Source organism: Phalacrocorax carbo, chromosome 1, assembly GCF_963921805.1.
Source record: "Phalacrocorax carbo chromosome 1, bPhaCar2.1, whole genome shotgun sequence".
NCBI lineage: Eukaryota > Metazoa > Chordata > Aves > Suliformes > Phalacrocoracidae > Phalacrocorax > Phalacrocorax carbo.
This window is the reverse complement of record NC_087513.1, coordinates 94,732,503-94,749,122: the sequence shown is the minus strand read 5'-3', so window position 1 is coordinate 94,749,122 and position 16,620 is coordinate 94,732,503. Positions and strand designations below refer to the sequence as shown.

Genomic DNA, 16,620 nt, shown 5'->3' with positions numbered 1-16,620 from the left:
AGGATATACATCTCCAGAGTTTATTGCCCTCCTTTAAAGACCAGTACAGCTATATGTATATTAATTTATCCTATGTATTGAAAGCTCTTACCAAACTGACTAAAAAAGCATATCCAGTTTTCATCTTTGTAGAATGAGGTCACTGAAAGCACGTACAAAACTCTAACAATCTGACAGCGGGAGGAAGGCAGTTCAGACAAGGCATCCATTCTGAAATGTTTCAAATAATTTTATTAAACAATCATGTTTTACATGTCATCAGACCTAACCCCTGAAGTGCAAAAATGTTTCTGAGGTATTAAGAATGGAGGAAAACAGGCACAGTGTTGGTTGTTAGGGATATCGCGCTACAGCACAGTGGGCTTTGTGAACAACAGGCCTTTATACAGCATTTGCAGGATCAGAGAAAACTGAGAACAAGCCTGTATTTGTCTTTAGTCTTGAGAGCCAAAGAGATCTGATCATTAGCCAGTTGTGTCACACCAGCGAAGACAGACATAGTTAACACAGATGATGATAATATCAGTGAGGTGTTTCTAGACCAATATGCACAGTACATGAAAAATGAAATTTAACTGCTGTATGTGTGACAAAAATATCAACTGCCTATCCAGTGCAGCTTAACATATGTTGTGTCTACGGTGGCCTCTCCAGTACTAGCATTTTTTGTCTATTCTACACAGCTACGCCACTGCCCTGTGCTGCTGTTTAAGGGTACCTGGTCACTCACACTCGCTTCAGGTAAGTCTGATGTTTCTCACATGAACTAGTCAATGGTACAGTACTGCTTGTGGCCTGTTATCCTTCTAGTTGCCCTCTTCCCCTCATCCATACAGTGGAGAAGTCCAATCCATGTGGAAAATCTGCTGAAGACATAAGCACTGATTTACAACTCTTCACGTAGAAAGGAGAGCCTTATCTGAGAACTGCAAAACTCATTGGGCAAAAGTGGGCCTTAAAAATTAGAATACAAGGATTTTACTCAACTGACAAATTATGCTCCAAAACCAGTTTCGTATGAGGAAAGTTTGGGCATTACATATTTGTATTAGCTTGCCTTTTCAAGGAGCCAGGGGAACGAAATACTTTTCCCTCTGTAGCAGTCCCCAGAGTTAGAATTTGGCTGAAGGCTGCAGGTGTGGCAATTCTGTGCAGAATTAACTTTCTCCTTAGATTTAAAGTTAGATTAAAAGTTTAGTTAAAGTTAGATTTAAAGCTCTTGGATTCTCACTCAGTGATTTTGCTGGAAAAAGGGTTTTTCTGCCATTTCAACAACGGCAGCATTGTTCCCTGGGATGAAATACAGTTTGCCCTAAACGATTTGAGGTTATTTTTATCCTGGATAGACAAAAAGAAGTTCCTCCTGAGATATAATTTTTTTTTCAAATTTGTGAAAAATACCACGACAAAATAGAAATTATCCATATCTTAGTAGGTGTTTACAAATTTATGAATGCTTCTGAATGTGTCGTGTGTAATAATGGCATACTTGGAAAGGTTCTCACCTTCAGCATCTTCAGCTTTGAAACCTTACTGGGAAGCTGGAGACACAAGCTCTATTGTCAGCACACCCATGGGCATAATGTCATATGGTCTGATCACAAACACAATTGAGATTCTCATAATTGTCTACAATTGTTACTACTGTCACTGCTGCTTACCTACACAACATCATCTAGCAAACCTAAAAATATAGAACAGCTGGAATAGAAGCTGGATACAGCTGGACTGTTGCCTTAATATTACTTTTAATGGAATAATATTTCATGGACAAGAAAGGCAATCCCAAAGAAAAAGTGCAAGTATATCATCACTTTCAGTTGAAAACTGGGTTTCGGATGCCACTCAAAACTGAACTGTTGGGCCACTTCCTGTGCAGAAGAGTTAGGGAACATACGAAAAAGAAAACGCTTGTGATTCCTAGGATGACAACACTTGAAATCAGTGCACTGGTGACTAAGTTCAGTTGGAAAGGAGGTCCATTTGAATGAGCTGCAATGAGAACAAAAATGCACAGGTAAGATACGATTAGAATCTCTCAGCAGTGCCAAATGCTTCTGTCTTTCCATTACAACGTGCTATATACAGAATAATTACAATGAAGGGACTAAAGCTGTACTTCAGAATGAGCACCTGTCTACTTGGATAAAACTTATCTAAGCACACTTTGAAAATAGCTACTAGTTCTTTCAATAGCCATCATGCTAGGGGATAAAGACAGTAAGGATACTCCTACAGCATAATCCCTCATATGCTAGTGACCAACCTTGACCTGTGCTATTGAAGGCAAGACTATCACTGTCCAAGAACTATCAAGGCAGAGATGTAAGGATTGGTGGCCTAACCAAGTTAATGAAAGGATTTCTTCCCTGATATCATTATCCACATCTCAATTCAAAGGGTATAAAAATCCTCAGCAGGCATATCTGGCACCAGATACCTGAGCTACTCTTGCTTGACTGTACACCTTCACAGAAGGCTTCTTAATATGTTTACCAATTCTTAGAGGGAGGAGGTAACATATTATTTACTATTTACTGTAGCTCAACAGGCTACACTGGTTCATGGACCAATTCCTGGATACTGGAACACACGCATCCAGCCAGTATCATCTTTTCCGGGGGGGGGGGGGGGGGGGGGGGAGAGAAAACGAAACAAAACAAAAAAAACCACCAAACCACAAAAATATTCGAGTGGTAGGTGCTACCCAAAGCACTGCTATGCATTTGCCTAAGAGCTGTTTGCTATTACCAGTGCTGAAGAGTGAGGCGAGATGACAACATGGCTTCTCGGTAGGAAACCAGACTGCTCCTCCCAGAAGCAGCCGCCTGCCCTCAAAATCATCAATCCCTCCCTCTTCACCAAAGGTGAAAAAAAGTCAGCTCTGTTGATCAGGTTGCCCTCCCATTCTCAACACTGCTGCCTTCTGACCTTACTTGTCTTCCCTCCACTACAATAATAACCCCACCTTGCTCTACCTCCCTCTCCACCGGGACAGCAACAGGCACAGGAATACTGTTGCTCTGGGATGGAAAGAGAGGACTACTGTTTTCATTGGATGGAGAGGAAAGGTAGCAGCCATTAACAGAGCAAACTCTGTGCAGCAAATTGAGAACTTGCTTTTTATTATTATTATTTTGATGATACCTATGGATAGGAATACACTAGGGAGCAATTCATTACAGGGAGAAATTTGTTTCCATGCCAGGCAAGAAAGGTAGCTGCTTTTATATGGTCTAAGTAAGAACAGAAGGAACAAATAGTATTGGAGTTCAGAGGACAGGATAGGTTGCTTGTGCCACTCAGCCCTGTTATGAACAAGTAAGAGGTGGAATGACCCAATGGACCTCCTGATTACCTTGACCATCTTTTATTAGTCATAAGCTGCTCTTGTTACCAGCAGAGAACAGTAACAGACAGGCTAAAACAAGTCTTCCAAGTGCCCAAAGGAGAAGCACCCTAAAACTTAGAGACCTGATCTCCCCTGCAGCCTATTTCCTCCATTGCCCTAGCAGGCCACAAGCTCTATCCAAGCTTTTCCATAGGCTCTTTGTGTGGTTAAATGACAGGAGAACAGGAGCTGAAGCAGAGCTCTTCTGACTCTGAGCTGTGAACTGAGTTGGACTGCACCATAAGAACCATTTTGCTGCTCTACTCCTGCGTGGCATGAGCAAATCTCACTGCTTAAGTCTGATTTTGTATCTGGCAGTTGCAATGTTCCTTCACGCTCATATGTCATAGCAGCAGATTTTCATTTCAATTTCATCCTAGGAATTAGAAGTTGCTGTGCTGGTGGGGCTGGGTACACAAATTAAAGTGAGCATTCCAGATTCACCAATTGCTTTCTTTACAGCATGTCAGTATTGACTCATTTAAATTACAAAAAAAAAAAAAAAAAAAGCCAAAAAGAAAAAACATTCCAGCTCAGTGCATAGAGCTTATCAGAATGGTTCACCTCTTCAGTTCTGTTTCACTCATAAACCCTCTTTTATGTTTCTTCAAATTCTGATTAACTTACCAAGTTGTGAATTGTTGGTTGGCATCTCATCTGTATAAAACAAAAATGGGATGCATTATATTTTACAAATACCTCTGCCTAACTCCTCCCCTCCTTGCAACACAAAAGCCAATAGTCCTAGCTTTATTTTCAAAACACTCAGCTATACTTGCAACATTGACTAGTAGCTTTTAACATCTCTGGTCAAATAAGGACAACAATATTAATTACATGACATTGCTCCATTGTTAATGCAAGCACACCAATATGAAGTTACTTAATATTCTGTAGAAAAAAAAAAAACTAAGCAAAAAAAAAAAACCAACCAAACTAACAAACAAAAACCCCACCAACAAACACCAAAACCCCACCAAAACCACCCACACCTTAACACAGGAACCTCTTAATTGAAAATGTGGCTAGTTTTATTCTGTCCCTCAATAAAAATGCAACCATAAGCACAGTATTATACTCAAGTCCCTTCACTGTTAATCACATTACAAGATCTGTACAGGAAAAAAAAAAAAATTAACCTGAGTTTTTAAAGGAAAAAACAGATCATTGACCATAAGTGATTACAAAAATGCCCTTTCCCCACACTCACTTTTCTCTTGACAGTTGCACAGTGGTATTATGTTAAGGGAAACATTTTTATTTTGTCTTCAGTTTTACTTACTTACCATTGTCCATCTCAGAACTACATTTCTTGGCACTGCTTTTGCTTTTCTGTGCAACCTGTAAGCACAGCTCGCGTATACATTTGTTTTGAGCAGCTGTCTTAAGTTTAAGTGAGACACCAATCAAAAGCTACACAATTTCACCTTTACATGTAGGTGCTTGCTTTGATTCTGTACACAGAGGCCAAAACATTTTCTTCTGTGTATGTCTCCTGTAATGACTTATTTTAGATTAACAAACAAGAATAAAGTATCTCTGAAAAGAACAAAATGTTAGAAATAGGAGTTCAGAAATACACAGGAGAAGGGCCATTACTCGTTTGCAGCAGCGTTATTCAGTTCCTATCAAGGTAACTGCATAAACAGCTCTGTTACCAGAACAGCTGGTGACTAGAGTGATGGGGAGACCTGGCTAACTCGAGGCACCTCTGCAGACACCGATGTGCACAGGACCCACCCCGGGAGAGATGCAGCACCAGCCTAAATGAGGGAAGCGGGGGAGTTGCACGTCAATGCAACCGCAGGCCTGATACTGGGGTATGTACCATGGTGAGACAGGCGCAGCAGGTTTGATGGGCTTTGTACAAATGTATCTGTACTAAATCTGGACCAGACCTGGTCTTGGAAACAGTATAAGCACCTCCATGCAGCAGTGCACCAGAGTAAGCCAGCACTGCACCCTGGCACTCCTCATCCAAAACCAGATAATTCTGTTCAAGTTCTCTCATGACGTTCCCCCTTTTCTTTCCTGGACTATAGTATTCATGAACCTCACATTTTTAATGCACTTATTTTCACAATGGGAATGGACAGTGGGAGGAAACACTAATTTCCTCTTGCTGCTTCAGAAGGAAGAGTGAAGTGTAAGTCAGATTAAGTGACTTGCCCAGTGCCACTCAGGAAATTCATGGCAGAGTTCAGAACTGAATCCCATTCTTTTTCAGAGTAGTTCACATCGAACTGTCCTTCTGTCAGCAGGAGTGGGATGCTCTAAAAGTATACTATGGAGATGCAGAAATATGTCTCATCTAAAAAGCTTTAGCCACATATCTCAAGTAGAAGACACCTAAAGGAAAATATTTTCCTTTTTCAGCCTTACTCATATTTTCATTAAAACACCCAACAGTTGTCAAGAAAATATGAAATTGTTTATCACTTCTTTGGGGTCATTAAACACCTGGGGACAGATCCTTGTTCACTTGAAGTTATACAGTATTTAAAGGTAATTAATGAGTATCTTTTGTTTTTGTAATTGTAAAAGTAACATTCACAGCATTTGAATCATAAGCTGTATTACCTAATAGGGGTTGCTCATATAACAAGCCTTATCTAGTTTCCATCCCTTGCCTAAGGCAGCATTTCTCTAGCATACATGTTTGTCTGAGCAAGTCTGTCATTCCTTTCCCATAAGTCCTCATGCATGCAACTTTGAAGATCGTTCTTTTCACTTTTTCTTGACTAATCAGATAGCAGCAACTCAATTGGGACTATGTATAATGCAGAACAAAAATACTCATTTTTATGGCAGAAATGTTGCTTATTATATTTGTTGTATAATTATTTTATATATTTATTTCTAAATATATATATTTATATATAATTTATATATAAATTTAAATATCATTTCAGTAAGAACAAATACATAGGGTATTTGTGCTAAAACTGGTCTCTTACTAGACAGTTCCCTATTCTGGAGGGTCATTTGTTCTCTTTGTATTTGTGGGCACAACCACTTTGCACGTAAAGAAGGATTTTAGTCTCAAGTGTTTCAATTATTTTTCATAGACAGGATTCAGTCCCGCTCTCAGCTTCCTGAATCTAAGACTGCTGAAATCAGTTGCTTAACTGCAACTACTTATAAATATCTGTAAACAGAATTTCTCAAACTTTTTCCAAATAATTTATTTTTATTATTTTGTCAACAGCAGTCACATAAATTACTTTCAGAGACTGCAGGTTGCATTTAGAGCTGGGGGGTTTTTTGTTTTAGCTTTAACTTTGGCAATAGAAATGGAAATCACGGAATTTCACCCTGGATTTAAAGGATTAGATTTTGGCCCACTCTATTTAGAATTTACAATGTGTTTGTCCTATTTCTTTCTTATAGCTGAAGGCTAAGTGTAGCACATATTAATTTTTTGCAACACTTAGATAAAAACCCACAGGTGAAGCTGGACGAAATGGTGAATAGAAAGTGACAGTGAATATCCATTAGCTGTCCAAATTAAATTGCAACACTGAACACAGTACCTTAAATTCCGTTATCTTCAGTGAAATCTGACAAAAAAAAAGGTCAGCCCACTGAGTTTGGGCTTTATAATGGCCTCATATGCATAAGAGTATCCCACGGTGATTTTACTGAGGGAGGGAGGAAGTATGTGAGAGCCAAACAGAAATATTAGCTCAAAATTTCTACCAAAAGACTTCAACAGTACAGAAAAAAATACCCAGCAAACTCATGGAAAATCCACCCTTTCTCTAAGTCACTGCAAATTTATATTGAACTGCAAAACATTTCCCCAGGTTTCTGAAATTCCTACAGTCCATAGAAAAAGTTTGCTCATTCCTACCACTCCTTGTAATGATGGGGCCAGCAGAGATTACAGCATTGCCAGAGGTGCTCTGAGGGCTCCAAGTTGTCCTCCCACCAGCGTCTCTTCTTTCTCTGTTACTGCAGATCTGAGCGGTTAATCAAAAGAATCACAGTTTCAGAGTAGACTGGAATTATTGCCCTTCTGTGCTTCCTGCTTTAATGTAAACTCTTATAAGCGATACTACAACTTTGATTTTATTTCTTAGTATGCATTAAATTACTTTGCAATAAAAACAGCTGCAATATTCCCTAGAAGTGTATCTTATAAATGCCCGGCTTCCTGTTGTATTTTCCTTCACTTCGTTTACAGAACTACTTTTCTGTTGTGTACAAGATCCATCTTATAGTATATTAAATTTTCAGTAGTTAATTTCCCAAAGCTTTGTTTACAGAGTTTTCCCCAACAAATGTGTTTTGCTTGACTAGAGACAGACAACATGCTACAATCCCTCTTCTAGCAAGCTTCTCGAGTTAAAGTTCACACACTTTCCACAGAGTTCTAAGCAGCATTGACCCACGTTAAAACAATCCCCAGTACTCTGTCATCTGGAATCCACCTTTAACATCTCTAGTTTATCATCTACCTTAATCTTGGGTACTCAAGTATGCTTCAACCAAGAGCGTTTCTTTAATTTCAACCTCTTGTAAAAGAACTTCAAAAACCTCAGAACACAAATTCAATAGAAACAATGAATAACTTAGGAGTGTAACATAAAAGTATAAAATAACATACAAAATGTCAGAAGCATGCTGGACTGATAGCATTTTAAAATTCTAAATGGTAAGTAATTCAATAGGAAATGAAACCGCATTCTGACAACACCAACACAGGATATTCTGCGTTCATATGTTTATTTAAATGTTTCCATCTCCAAAACATGTTTGTTGTTCCTGACACTCCTAAAATTAAATAATTTTTGAATTGACACAACTTCATGAACTTCAGCAAAACAGCGGCTTCCAAAATATAAAGGAGATGGCAATAAACTCTAGGGGATGTAGTATTCTCCCCATCCAGAAACTCTGTCAAATTCTCCTTGTCAGTATAACAGCACTCACTATAGCTTTAAGTTTTCCATAAATTCTACTGTAAGATACTTCTGTTTATCCACTGTGACTGTGGATACCTTGTTTCTTCAATGCTATGCTAAGAATATCAGCTCTGAAGCTGCCTCAGAGTTATTCCTTTTAAAAATGAATTAAGGACCAAAAGGCAAAGAGGTCATTTCTCATGTGTTCAAAAAACTGTGTTTTGCAGATCTAGTATTATTCTATTTCCAGATGACAATATTCACTGCCCTATTCTTCATCAGTTTTATATTCCTTCAGGGGCAAACATTCTTACTTTAGACTCTACAAGTCACCTTCACTCTATGCCATCCAAGTTTCCATAGCATTTGTACACAAAACTCCACGATGCTTATTTTATATCCAGATATTAACAGCAACTTCTGTCCACCAAAACTTACTGGCACAAGAAAGGGACAGTCATCTGCTCTGCACAGCTTTGTCACGCAGTGAAGGAAGACTGTAGACATCTTCTGGTTCTTATGCTTCACAAAGCGAAACACCTCAAAGGAAAACCGGCCCATTTGGCTCTTGCCATTTTCAATTATAGTTGTCTGCGGGTCCTTGTCACAGCTAGTTTTTGTAGAGAAGATTAAAACTAGGATGAGCAGCTGTATAATTAACATTTTACAGCTCTTAGCTGAGAATAAGATAACTTATGCAGCAAGTTCAGTGCTTTAGAGCACACTGTTCTTTTCCGAGGAGCTAATGTCCAACATGGGCAGCCACAATCTGCCTGTCAGGCTGCACAGTCCTGTGCTGAAATGCATTCCTACGAAAATATTATGTTTTGTTTTGCAAAATCACAGCCATAATCAAGGTACCATTTAATTTCAGTGCCCAAAAATACTTGAGACCTGAAGCAAAAAGTAGTCTGGTATGCTAACCGGTATAGACGGGTAACTCCAAATGAAGACAGTATCTCTCCAGCAACCATCACTGATAAGATTTAATCTGAGATACTGCCAAGATGTTTTTCGAAGTTCCAATTCAAAGAAATGTTATTACTGGGAGTACAAGCAGGAGCATCTATTTATTTTTAATCATTTGCTTAACTGCTTTCCTGAACTGGAGTCTATGATATTTTATATCACTGCCATTTACCACAAGGCCACCTTTGGTAAAATAAATGCTGGTTTAGCCATTCAGTTTGGGTGTCTATGGTATCTCTAGCAGAACCATTTTAGATAATGTTTCTCTACCTTCATAATAATTACAACTTCGCACTTGCTTCTATGTTTATATTCACAAACAAGATAAGTCCTGACACGTTATCTGTAAGCCCAGCCCTCAGTCCTCCCTGATAATATTGCTTAGACTTTCCATGCAGTTTAGAACACCACTACTAGAGAGATTTATAGCTGTTTTTTTTTAAAGGAAGGACCCACAAAACACTGGGTTTGCCCAGGACCTACCTGAAAAAAAGATCATATCGAAGATCATCGCTAGGATTACCAGATGGTGTGGTGTAACAGTAGTCCATCAAAACATTCCACCTGCACAGGGAGAGCAGAGTCATAGATGAGGAGAACTGGCAATGTAAGAGTAGGGGTGGACAGCAAGTGAGATAAGCTTGGAAGACAGCACAGGCAAGCATACAAACTGATAATGCAGGCTGTTACGTTGAAGCTGAGTTACTGTATTTAACTGGTCATATATGAGTCATCCTACATTCCCAGTATATTACCTGTTTCTTCCCACAGCTTACAAAACTAAACAGCGCAGCATAGCAGCAGAATTGTATAAATCAAGTTACACGGTTTCATGCAAGCAAGCCACTATACCGACACACGTTGCATACATCCTCTCAGAAGTCATGGCCACATAGAACTAGAAATCAAAGCTACCTGACTTCTAAAAGCTGTGCTATTACAAAAATCTAATGGAGAGTGGAGGCTAACAGTGGACTATCAAGGCCTGAACAAAGTCACGCTGCCACTGAGTGCTGCCATACCAGACATGCTAGAACTCCAATATGAACTGGAATCAAAGGCAGCCAAATGGTATGCCACAACTGATATTGCCAACGCATTTTTTTCAATCCCTCTGGCAGCAGAGTGCAGGCCACAGTTTGCTTTCACTTGGAGGGGTGTCCAGTACACCCAGAACCGACTGCCCCAGGGGTGGAAACACAGCCCTACCATTTGCCATGGACTGATACAGACTGCACTGGAAGAAGATGGGGCTCCCGAACACCAGCAGTGTATTCATGATATAGTTGCATGAGGCAACACAGCGGAGGGAGTGTTTGAAAAGGGGAGAATAATCACCCAGATTCTTTTGAAAGCCGGTTTTGCCATAAAAAGAAGTAAGGTCTAGGGACCTGCACAGGAGATCCAGGTTTTAGGAATAAAACTGCAAGATAAACATCATCAGGTCCCAATGGATGTGATCAATAAAATAAACAGCTATATCTCCACCAACTAACAAAAAAAAAGACACAGAAGCTTTCTTAGGTGCCATGTGGTTTTGGAAAATGCATATTCCAGGTTATAGTCTGATTGTAAACCCTCTCTATCAGGTGACACAGAAGATGAACTTTGAATGGGGCCCTGAGCAGCAGCAAGCCTTTGAACAAATTAAACAGGAGATTGCTCATGCAGCAGCATATGGGCCAGTCCAGGCAGGGCAAGATGTAAAAAACATGCTTTACACCTCAGCCAGGGATAATGGATCCACCTGAAGACTCTGGCAGAAAGCACCTGGAGAGACTCAAGGTATACCTCTAAGGTTTTGGAGCCAGGTATATAGAGGATCTCAAGCCTGACTCTGACTGAAACATGAATATTAGCAGCATATGAAGGAATTTGAGCCACTTCAGAAGTAGTTGGGACTGAAGCACAGCTCCTCTTGGCACCTCGATTTCCTGTACTCAGCTGGATGTTCAAAGGGAGGGTCTCCTCTACGCATCATGCAACTAATACTATATGGATTAAGTGGGTTACACTGATAACACAACGCGCTCAGATTGGAAACTATGACCTCCCAGGAATGCTGGAACTGATCATGGACTAACCCAGAGGCAAAGAGTTCAGAATGTCACCAGAGGAGGTGACTCATGCTGAAGAGGCCCCTGTATATAAAAAGTTACCAGAAAATGAGAAGTAACACGCCCTGTTTACAGCTGGATCCTGTCCTATTGTGGAAAAATATTGGAGATGGAAGGCTACTGTGTGAAGCCCTACACGACAAGTCACAGAAACTACTGAAGGAGAAGGTGAATAGAGTCAGTCTGCAGAGCTGAAAGCCATCCAGCTGGCTTTAGGTACTGCTGAGCAAGAAAAATGACCATGTGCATGGCTACAGCAATGAAAGCAGAGCAACTGGCAGCACAGAAGTAAACCCTGGGTTGCTGGATCATGGCAAAATATTGCTGCCCAGGTAGGGAACCTGGTTGTGAAAATACATCATGAGATGCTCACATACCCAAGAGTCAGGGCACTGAAGAACATCAAAACAATGATTAGGTAGACCAGGCTACTAAAATATTCCACTCTGGGGAGACGCCACATGGAGTACTGCATTCAGCTCTGGAGCCCTCAGCACAGGAAAGACGTGGACCCGTTGGAGCAGGTCCAGAGGAGGGCTACAAAAACGATCGGAGCTCTGGGGCACCTCTCCTATGGAAAAAGGCTGAGAGAGTTGGAGTTATTCAGCCTGGAGAAAAGAAGGTTCCAAAGAGGCCTTATTGCAGCCTTTTAGTACTTAAAGTGGGCTTATAAGAAAGATGGAGACAGGCTTAGCAGGGCCTGTTGTGATAGTACAAGGAGTAATAGCTTTAAACTAAAAGAGGGTAGAAGAGGGTAAATTTAGACTAAATAGAAGAAAAAAATGTTTTACAATGAGGATGGTGAGACACTGGAACAGGTTGCCCAGAGAGGTAGTAATGCCCCATCCCTAGAAACATTCAAGGTCAGGTTGGACAGGGGTCTGAGCAACCTTATCTAATTGAAGGTGTCCCAACCCCCCCACAATGAGTAGGACTAGATGACCTTTAAAGGTCCCTTCCAACCCCAAATATTCTAAGATTCTATTAATTGAAGCAGCTCCGGTGGATCTAGACTGGCAACATAAGGGTAAGCTGTTTATAGCTCAATGGGCCCATGACACATCAGGACATTTAGGAAGGGATGCAACATACAAATGTATTTGTGATTGTATTGATGTCACTGCACAGATTATCTATGAATCTCAAACATGCACCATAAACAAGCTAAGCATTTTTGATAGCTGAAATATCAATATGGGGAATATCAATATGGGGAAGCTTGGCAGATAAATTAAATGACACTAGAATGAACCCACCATGGCAAGCACCATGTGCTCACAACAGTGGAAGAGACTACTAGATGGTTGGAAACATACCCTGTGACCCATGCCACTGCCCGGACTACTAGGGCAGTCTACCCCCACATCACAACCATTCACGTTAAGAAAAGAAGAGTAGTTGTCATATGTGACTCCCTTCTGAGGGGAATGGAGGGTCCAATATGCCAACTGGACCCAACTCACAGGGAAGTCTGCTGCATGCCTGGGGCCAAGGTATGAGATGTCATTAGAAAAGTCCCTAGTCTGGTATGGTCATGACTATTACCCACTATTGGTTCTTCTGTCAGCAGAGAAAGGGTAGCAAAGAAGTCCAAAGGCAGTCAAAAGGGATTTCAGAGCCTTGAGGTGGTTGGCTAAATGAAGACATTCAGGTAGCGTTTTCTTTGATCCGTTCAGTAGCAGGGAAGAATACTGAATGAACAGGCAAACCCAGCTGATCAACATGTGGCTCTGAGGATGGTGTCATGGGTGGAACTGTGGGTTTTTCGACCATGGGATGGTCTATTTATCACCAGGTCTACTGACATCCGATGGGATGCACCTTTCTCAGAAGGGGAAAAGGGCTTTTGCTCAGGAGCTAGCAGGGATGATTGGTAGAGCTTCAAACTAGATTGGAAGGGAGAAAGGGACAATACCAGGCTAGTCAGTGACGAGCAATGGGATGGCACGCCAGAGTTGGAGGAGCTGCATGCTAGTGAGATTCTTCAGGCTGCTCCACGTGGCAATGGGCACAATGAACCGCACTTAAAGTGTTTCTACACAAATGTGCACAGCATGAGGAATAAGCAAGAGAAATAGAAGCCTTGGCCCAGTCCCAGAGATATGACATCAGTGGCATAAGTGAAACCTGGTGGGATGAGTCCTGTGACTGGTGTGCCATGATGGATGGTTACAGGCTCTTCAGGAAGGACAGGTAGGGCAGGCAAGGTGGGGGGTGGGGGTGGTGACACTGTATATAAAGCAGGAGCTGGAATACATGGAGCTTGCAATTGGCAATGGCACAGTTGAGAGCCTCTGGGTAAGGATTAAGGGACAGACAAATAAAGCAGATGTTGTTGTAAGAGTCTACTATAGACCACCCAGCCAGGGTGATGACACTGATGAGTTATTCTTTAAGGAACTAAGGGATACCTCTAAGTCACCTGGCCCTTGTCCTTGGCAGGGACTTCAACTTGACAGGTGTCAACTGGGAATACGACACAGCTGGGACAAACAGGTCCAGAAGGTTCCTAAACCATCTGGACAATAACTTCTTGGTACAGGTACTGAGGGAACCGACTAGGAAGGTGCCTTCCTTGATTTCTTGCTTATTAACAGAGAGGGTCTCATGGGAGAAGTGGAAGTTGGTGGCTGCCTTGGCCATAGTGACCATGAAGCAGCCAAGCTTAAAATTTATGGTAACAGGAGGAAAGCTGCCAGCAAGACCTCAACTCTGGACATGAGGAGAGCAGACTTGAGGTTGCTCAGGGACCTGCTTAGGAAGGTCCCCTGGGGAAAAGCTTTCGAAGGTGCTGGGGTCCACCAGTGCTGGTTGCTTTTTAAGCACCACCTCCTAAGACCACAGGTGCAGGCAATCCCAAAGCATAGGAAGTCAAGCTGGCGAGGCAGAAGGCTGGCTTGGCTGAGCAGGGATCTTCTTCTAGAAATAAGGAGAAAGAAAGTAAGTATATGGCCAGTGGAAGCAAGATCAGGTGACATGGGAGGACTACAGAGAGGCTGTTCACCACTGCAGGGAGGACATTCACATGGCCAAAGCTCAATTAGAGTTGAAGCTGGCCAATACTGTGAGGAACAATAAAAAGGGCTTTTGTAAATATGTTAATGGAAAAAGGCAGGCCAGAAATAACACTGGCCCATCACTCAATGGGAATGGTCACCTCACAAACAGGGACATAAAGCAGAGATGTTTAAGGCTTTCTTTGCCTCAGTCTTCAACACCAATGATGGACTCTGGGACCCCCAGAGCCCTGGGCTAGAAAACCATGACTGTGGGAATGATAAACTCCCAATCAATCCCCAACTACTGCAGGACTTGCTGCTCCAGCTGGATGTCTATAAATCAATGGGGTCTGACGGGATTCATCCAAGGGTAAAGAGCTGGCTGATGCCATAGCAAAATATCTGGACAGGTCCCAGTTGACTGGAAGCTGGCAAATTTTGTCCTAGTCTTCAAGAAGGGCAACAGGGACGACCCTGGCAACTACAGGCCCACTCAGTCAGTCTCACTTCTGTGCCTGGCAAAATTATGCAGATTATTCTGGGAGTTACTGAAAAACACCTGAAAGACAGTGTAGTCATTGGTCCCAGCCAGCACAGGTTCACAAGGGGAAGGTGATGCTTAACAAACTTAATTTCATTCTGTGACAAGGTTACCCACCTAGTTGACCAAGGGAAACCAGTTGATGTAATCTTTCTGGACTTCAGTAAAGCTTTCAATACTCTCTCTTCACAGTATCCTCCTGGGCAAAATGTCCAGCACACAGCTGGATAAACACATAATGCTGTGGGTGAGCAATTGGCTGATGGGTCAGGCTCAAAGGGTCATAGTAAATGGGGTTACATCGAGCTGGCAGCCAGTCACTAGCAGGGTTCCACAGGGGTCCATCTTAGGGCCAGTACTCTACTCTTTAATGCCTTCATAAATTACTTGGATGCAGGACTGGGAGGAATGCTAATTAAGTTTGCTGATGACACAAAATTGAGAGGAGCTGTTGCCACTCTTGAGGGCAGAGGGGCCCTGCAGAGAGATCTGGACAGACTGGAGAGCTGGGCAATCACCAACCATAAGAATTTTAACAAGGGCAAGTGCCAGATTCTGCACCTGGGGCACGGCAGCCCTGGATGTACATAAAGGCCGGGGAATGAGGGGCTGGAGAGGAGCTGCTCAGAGAGGGATCTGGGAGCTCTGGTTGACGGCAAGTTGAACATGAGCCAACAGTGTGCCATGGCAGCCAAGAGGGCCAACCATGTCCTGGGGTGCATCAAGCACTGCATTGCAGCCGGTCGGGGGAGGTGGTTGTCCCACTCTGCTCTGTGCTGGTGCGGCCTCACCTCGAGTACTGTGTGCAACTTTGGGTGCCACAGTACATTCAGGATACAAAGCTATGAGAAAGTGTCCAGAAAAAGGCCACAAAGTTGGTGAAGGGTTTAGGGGAAACTGTATGAAAAGCAGCTAAAGTCACTTGGTTTACTCTGCCTGGAGAAGTGGAGATTGAGGTGAGACCTCATCACAGCTGCAGCTTCCTCACAAGGGGAGGAGGAGGGGCAGGTGCTGATCTCTTCTCTCTGGCGACCAACGACAGGACCCAAGGGAATGGCAGGAAGATGTGCCAGGGGAGGTTTAGGTTGGATATCGGGAAACGGTTCTTCCCCCAGAGGGTGGTGGAGCACTGGAACAGGCTCCCCAGGGAGGCAGTCACGGCACCAAACCCAGCGATATTCAAGAAGCATTTGGACAAAACCCTTAGATACATGGTGTGATTTTTGGCGTTGTCCTGTGCAAGGACAGGAGCTGGACTTGATGACCTTCATGGGTCCTTTCCAACTCAGGACATTCTATGAATCTGAGGTCTTGGGCCTTGAAAAGCAAGTTTGATGGCGACACAGCACCCCTGAAAGAATTGAATCAGACAACAGGACTCATTTCAAAGACAACCTCACAGACAACTGGGCCAAGCAGCATGGCTTTGACTGGGTGTATCACATCCCCCATCATGCACCAGCCTTCAGGAAAATTGAACAATACAATGGACCGTTAAAAACTACACTAAGAACAATGGGTGATGGAACATTCAAGCACTGGGATACACATTTAGCAGAAGCCACTTGGCTAGTTAAACTCTAGAGGATCTGCCAGTCAACCTGGCCCTGCCCAATAAAAACCCCTGTGTACTGTGGAAGGAGGTAAGATTCCCATAGTATATATAAGGCATTTGTGAAAAACAGTCTGGGTTATT

General features: G+C 42.3%; 1 protein-coding gene across 2 annotated transcripts in view; it reads right to left on the bottom strand.

Moving 5' to 3' along the window:
* Positions 1-211: 211 nt before the first annotated feature.
* ZPLD1 (zona pellucida like domain containing 1) overlaps positions 212-16,620 on the bottom strand; it is a 131,938-nt gene continuing 115,529 nt past the window's right edge. For both annotated transcript variants that reach the window (XM_064467811.1, XM_064467821.1), the window contains 5 exons: positions 9,751-9,831; positions 8,737-8,908; positions 7,245-7,353; positions 4,019-4,048; positions 212-1,992 (listed from right to left, as the gene is read on the bottom strand). In XM_064467811.1, coding sequence (XP_064323881.1) covers positions 1,817-1,992; positions 4,019-4,048; positions 7,245-7,353; positions 8,737-8,908; positions 9,751-9,831 — 568 coding nt within the window. In that variant the 3' untranslated portion in view covers positions 212-1,816. The remainder of the gene's footprint in view (positions 1,993-4,018; positions 4,049-7,244; positions 7,354-8,736; positions 8,909-9,750; positions 9,832-16,620) is intronic.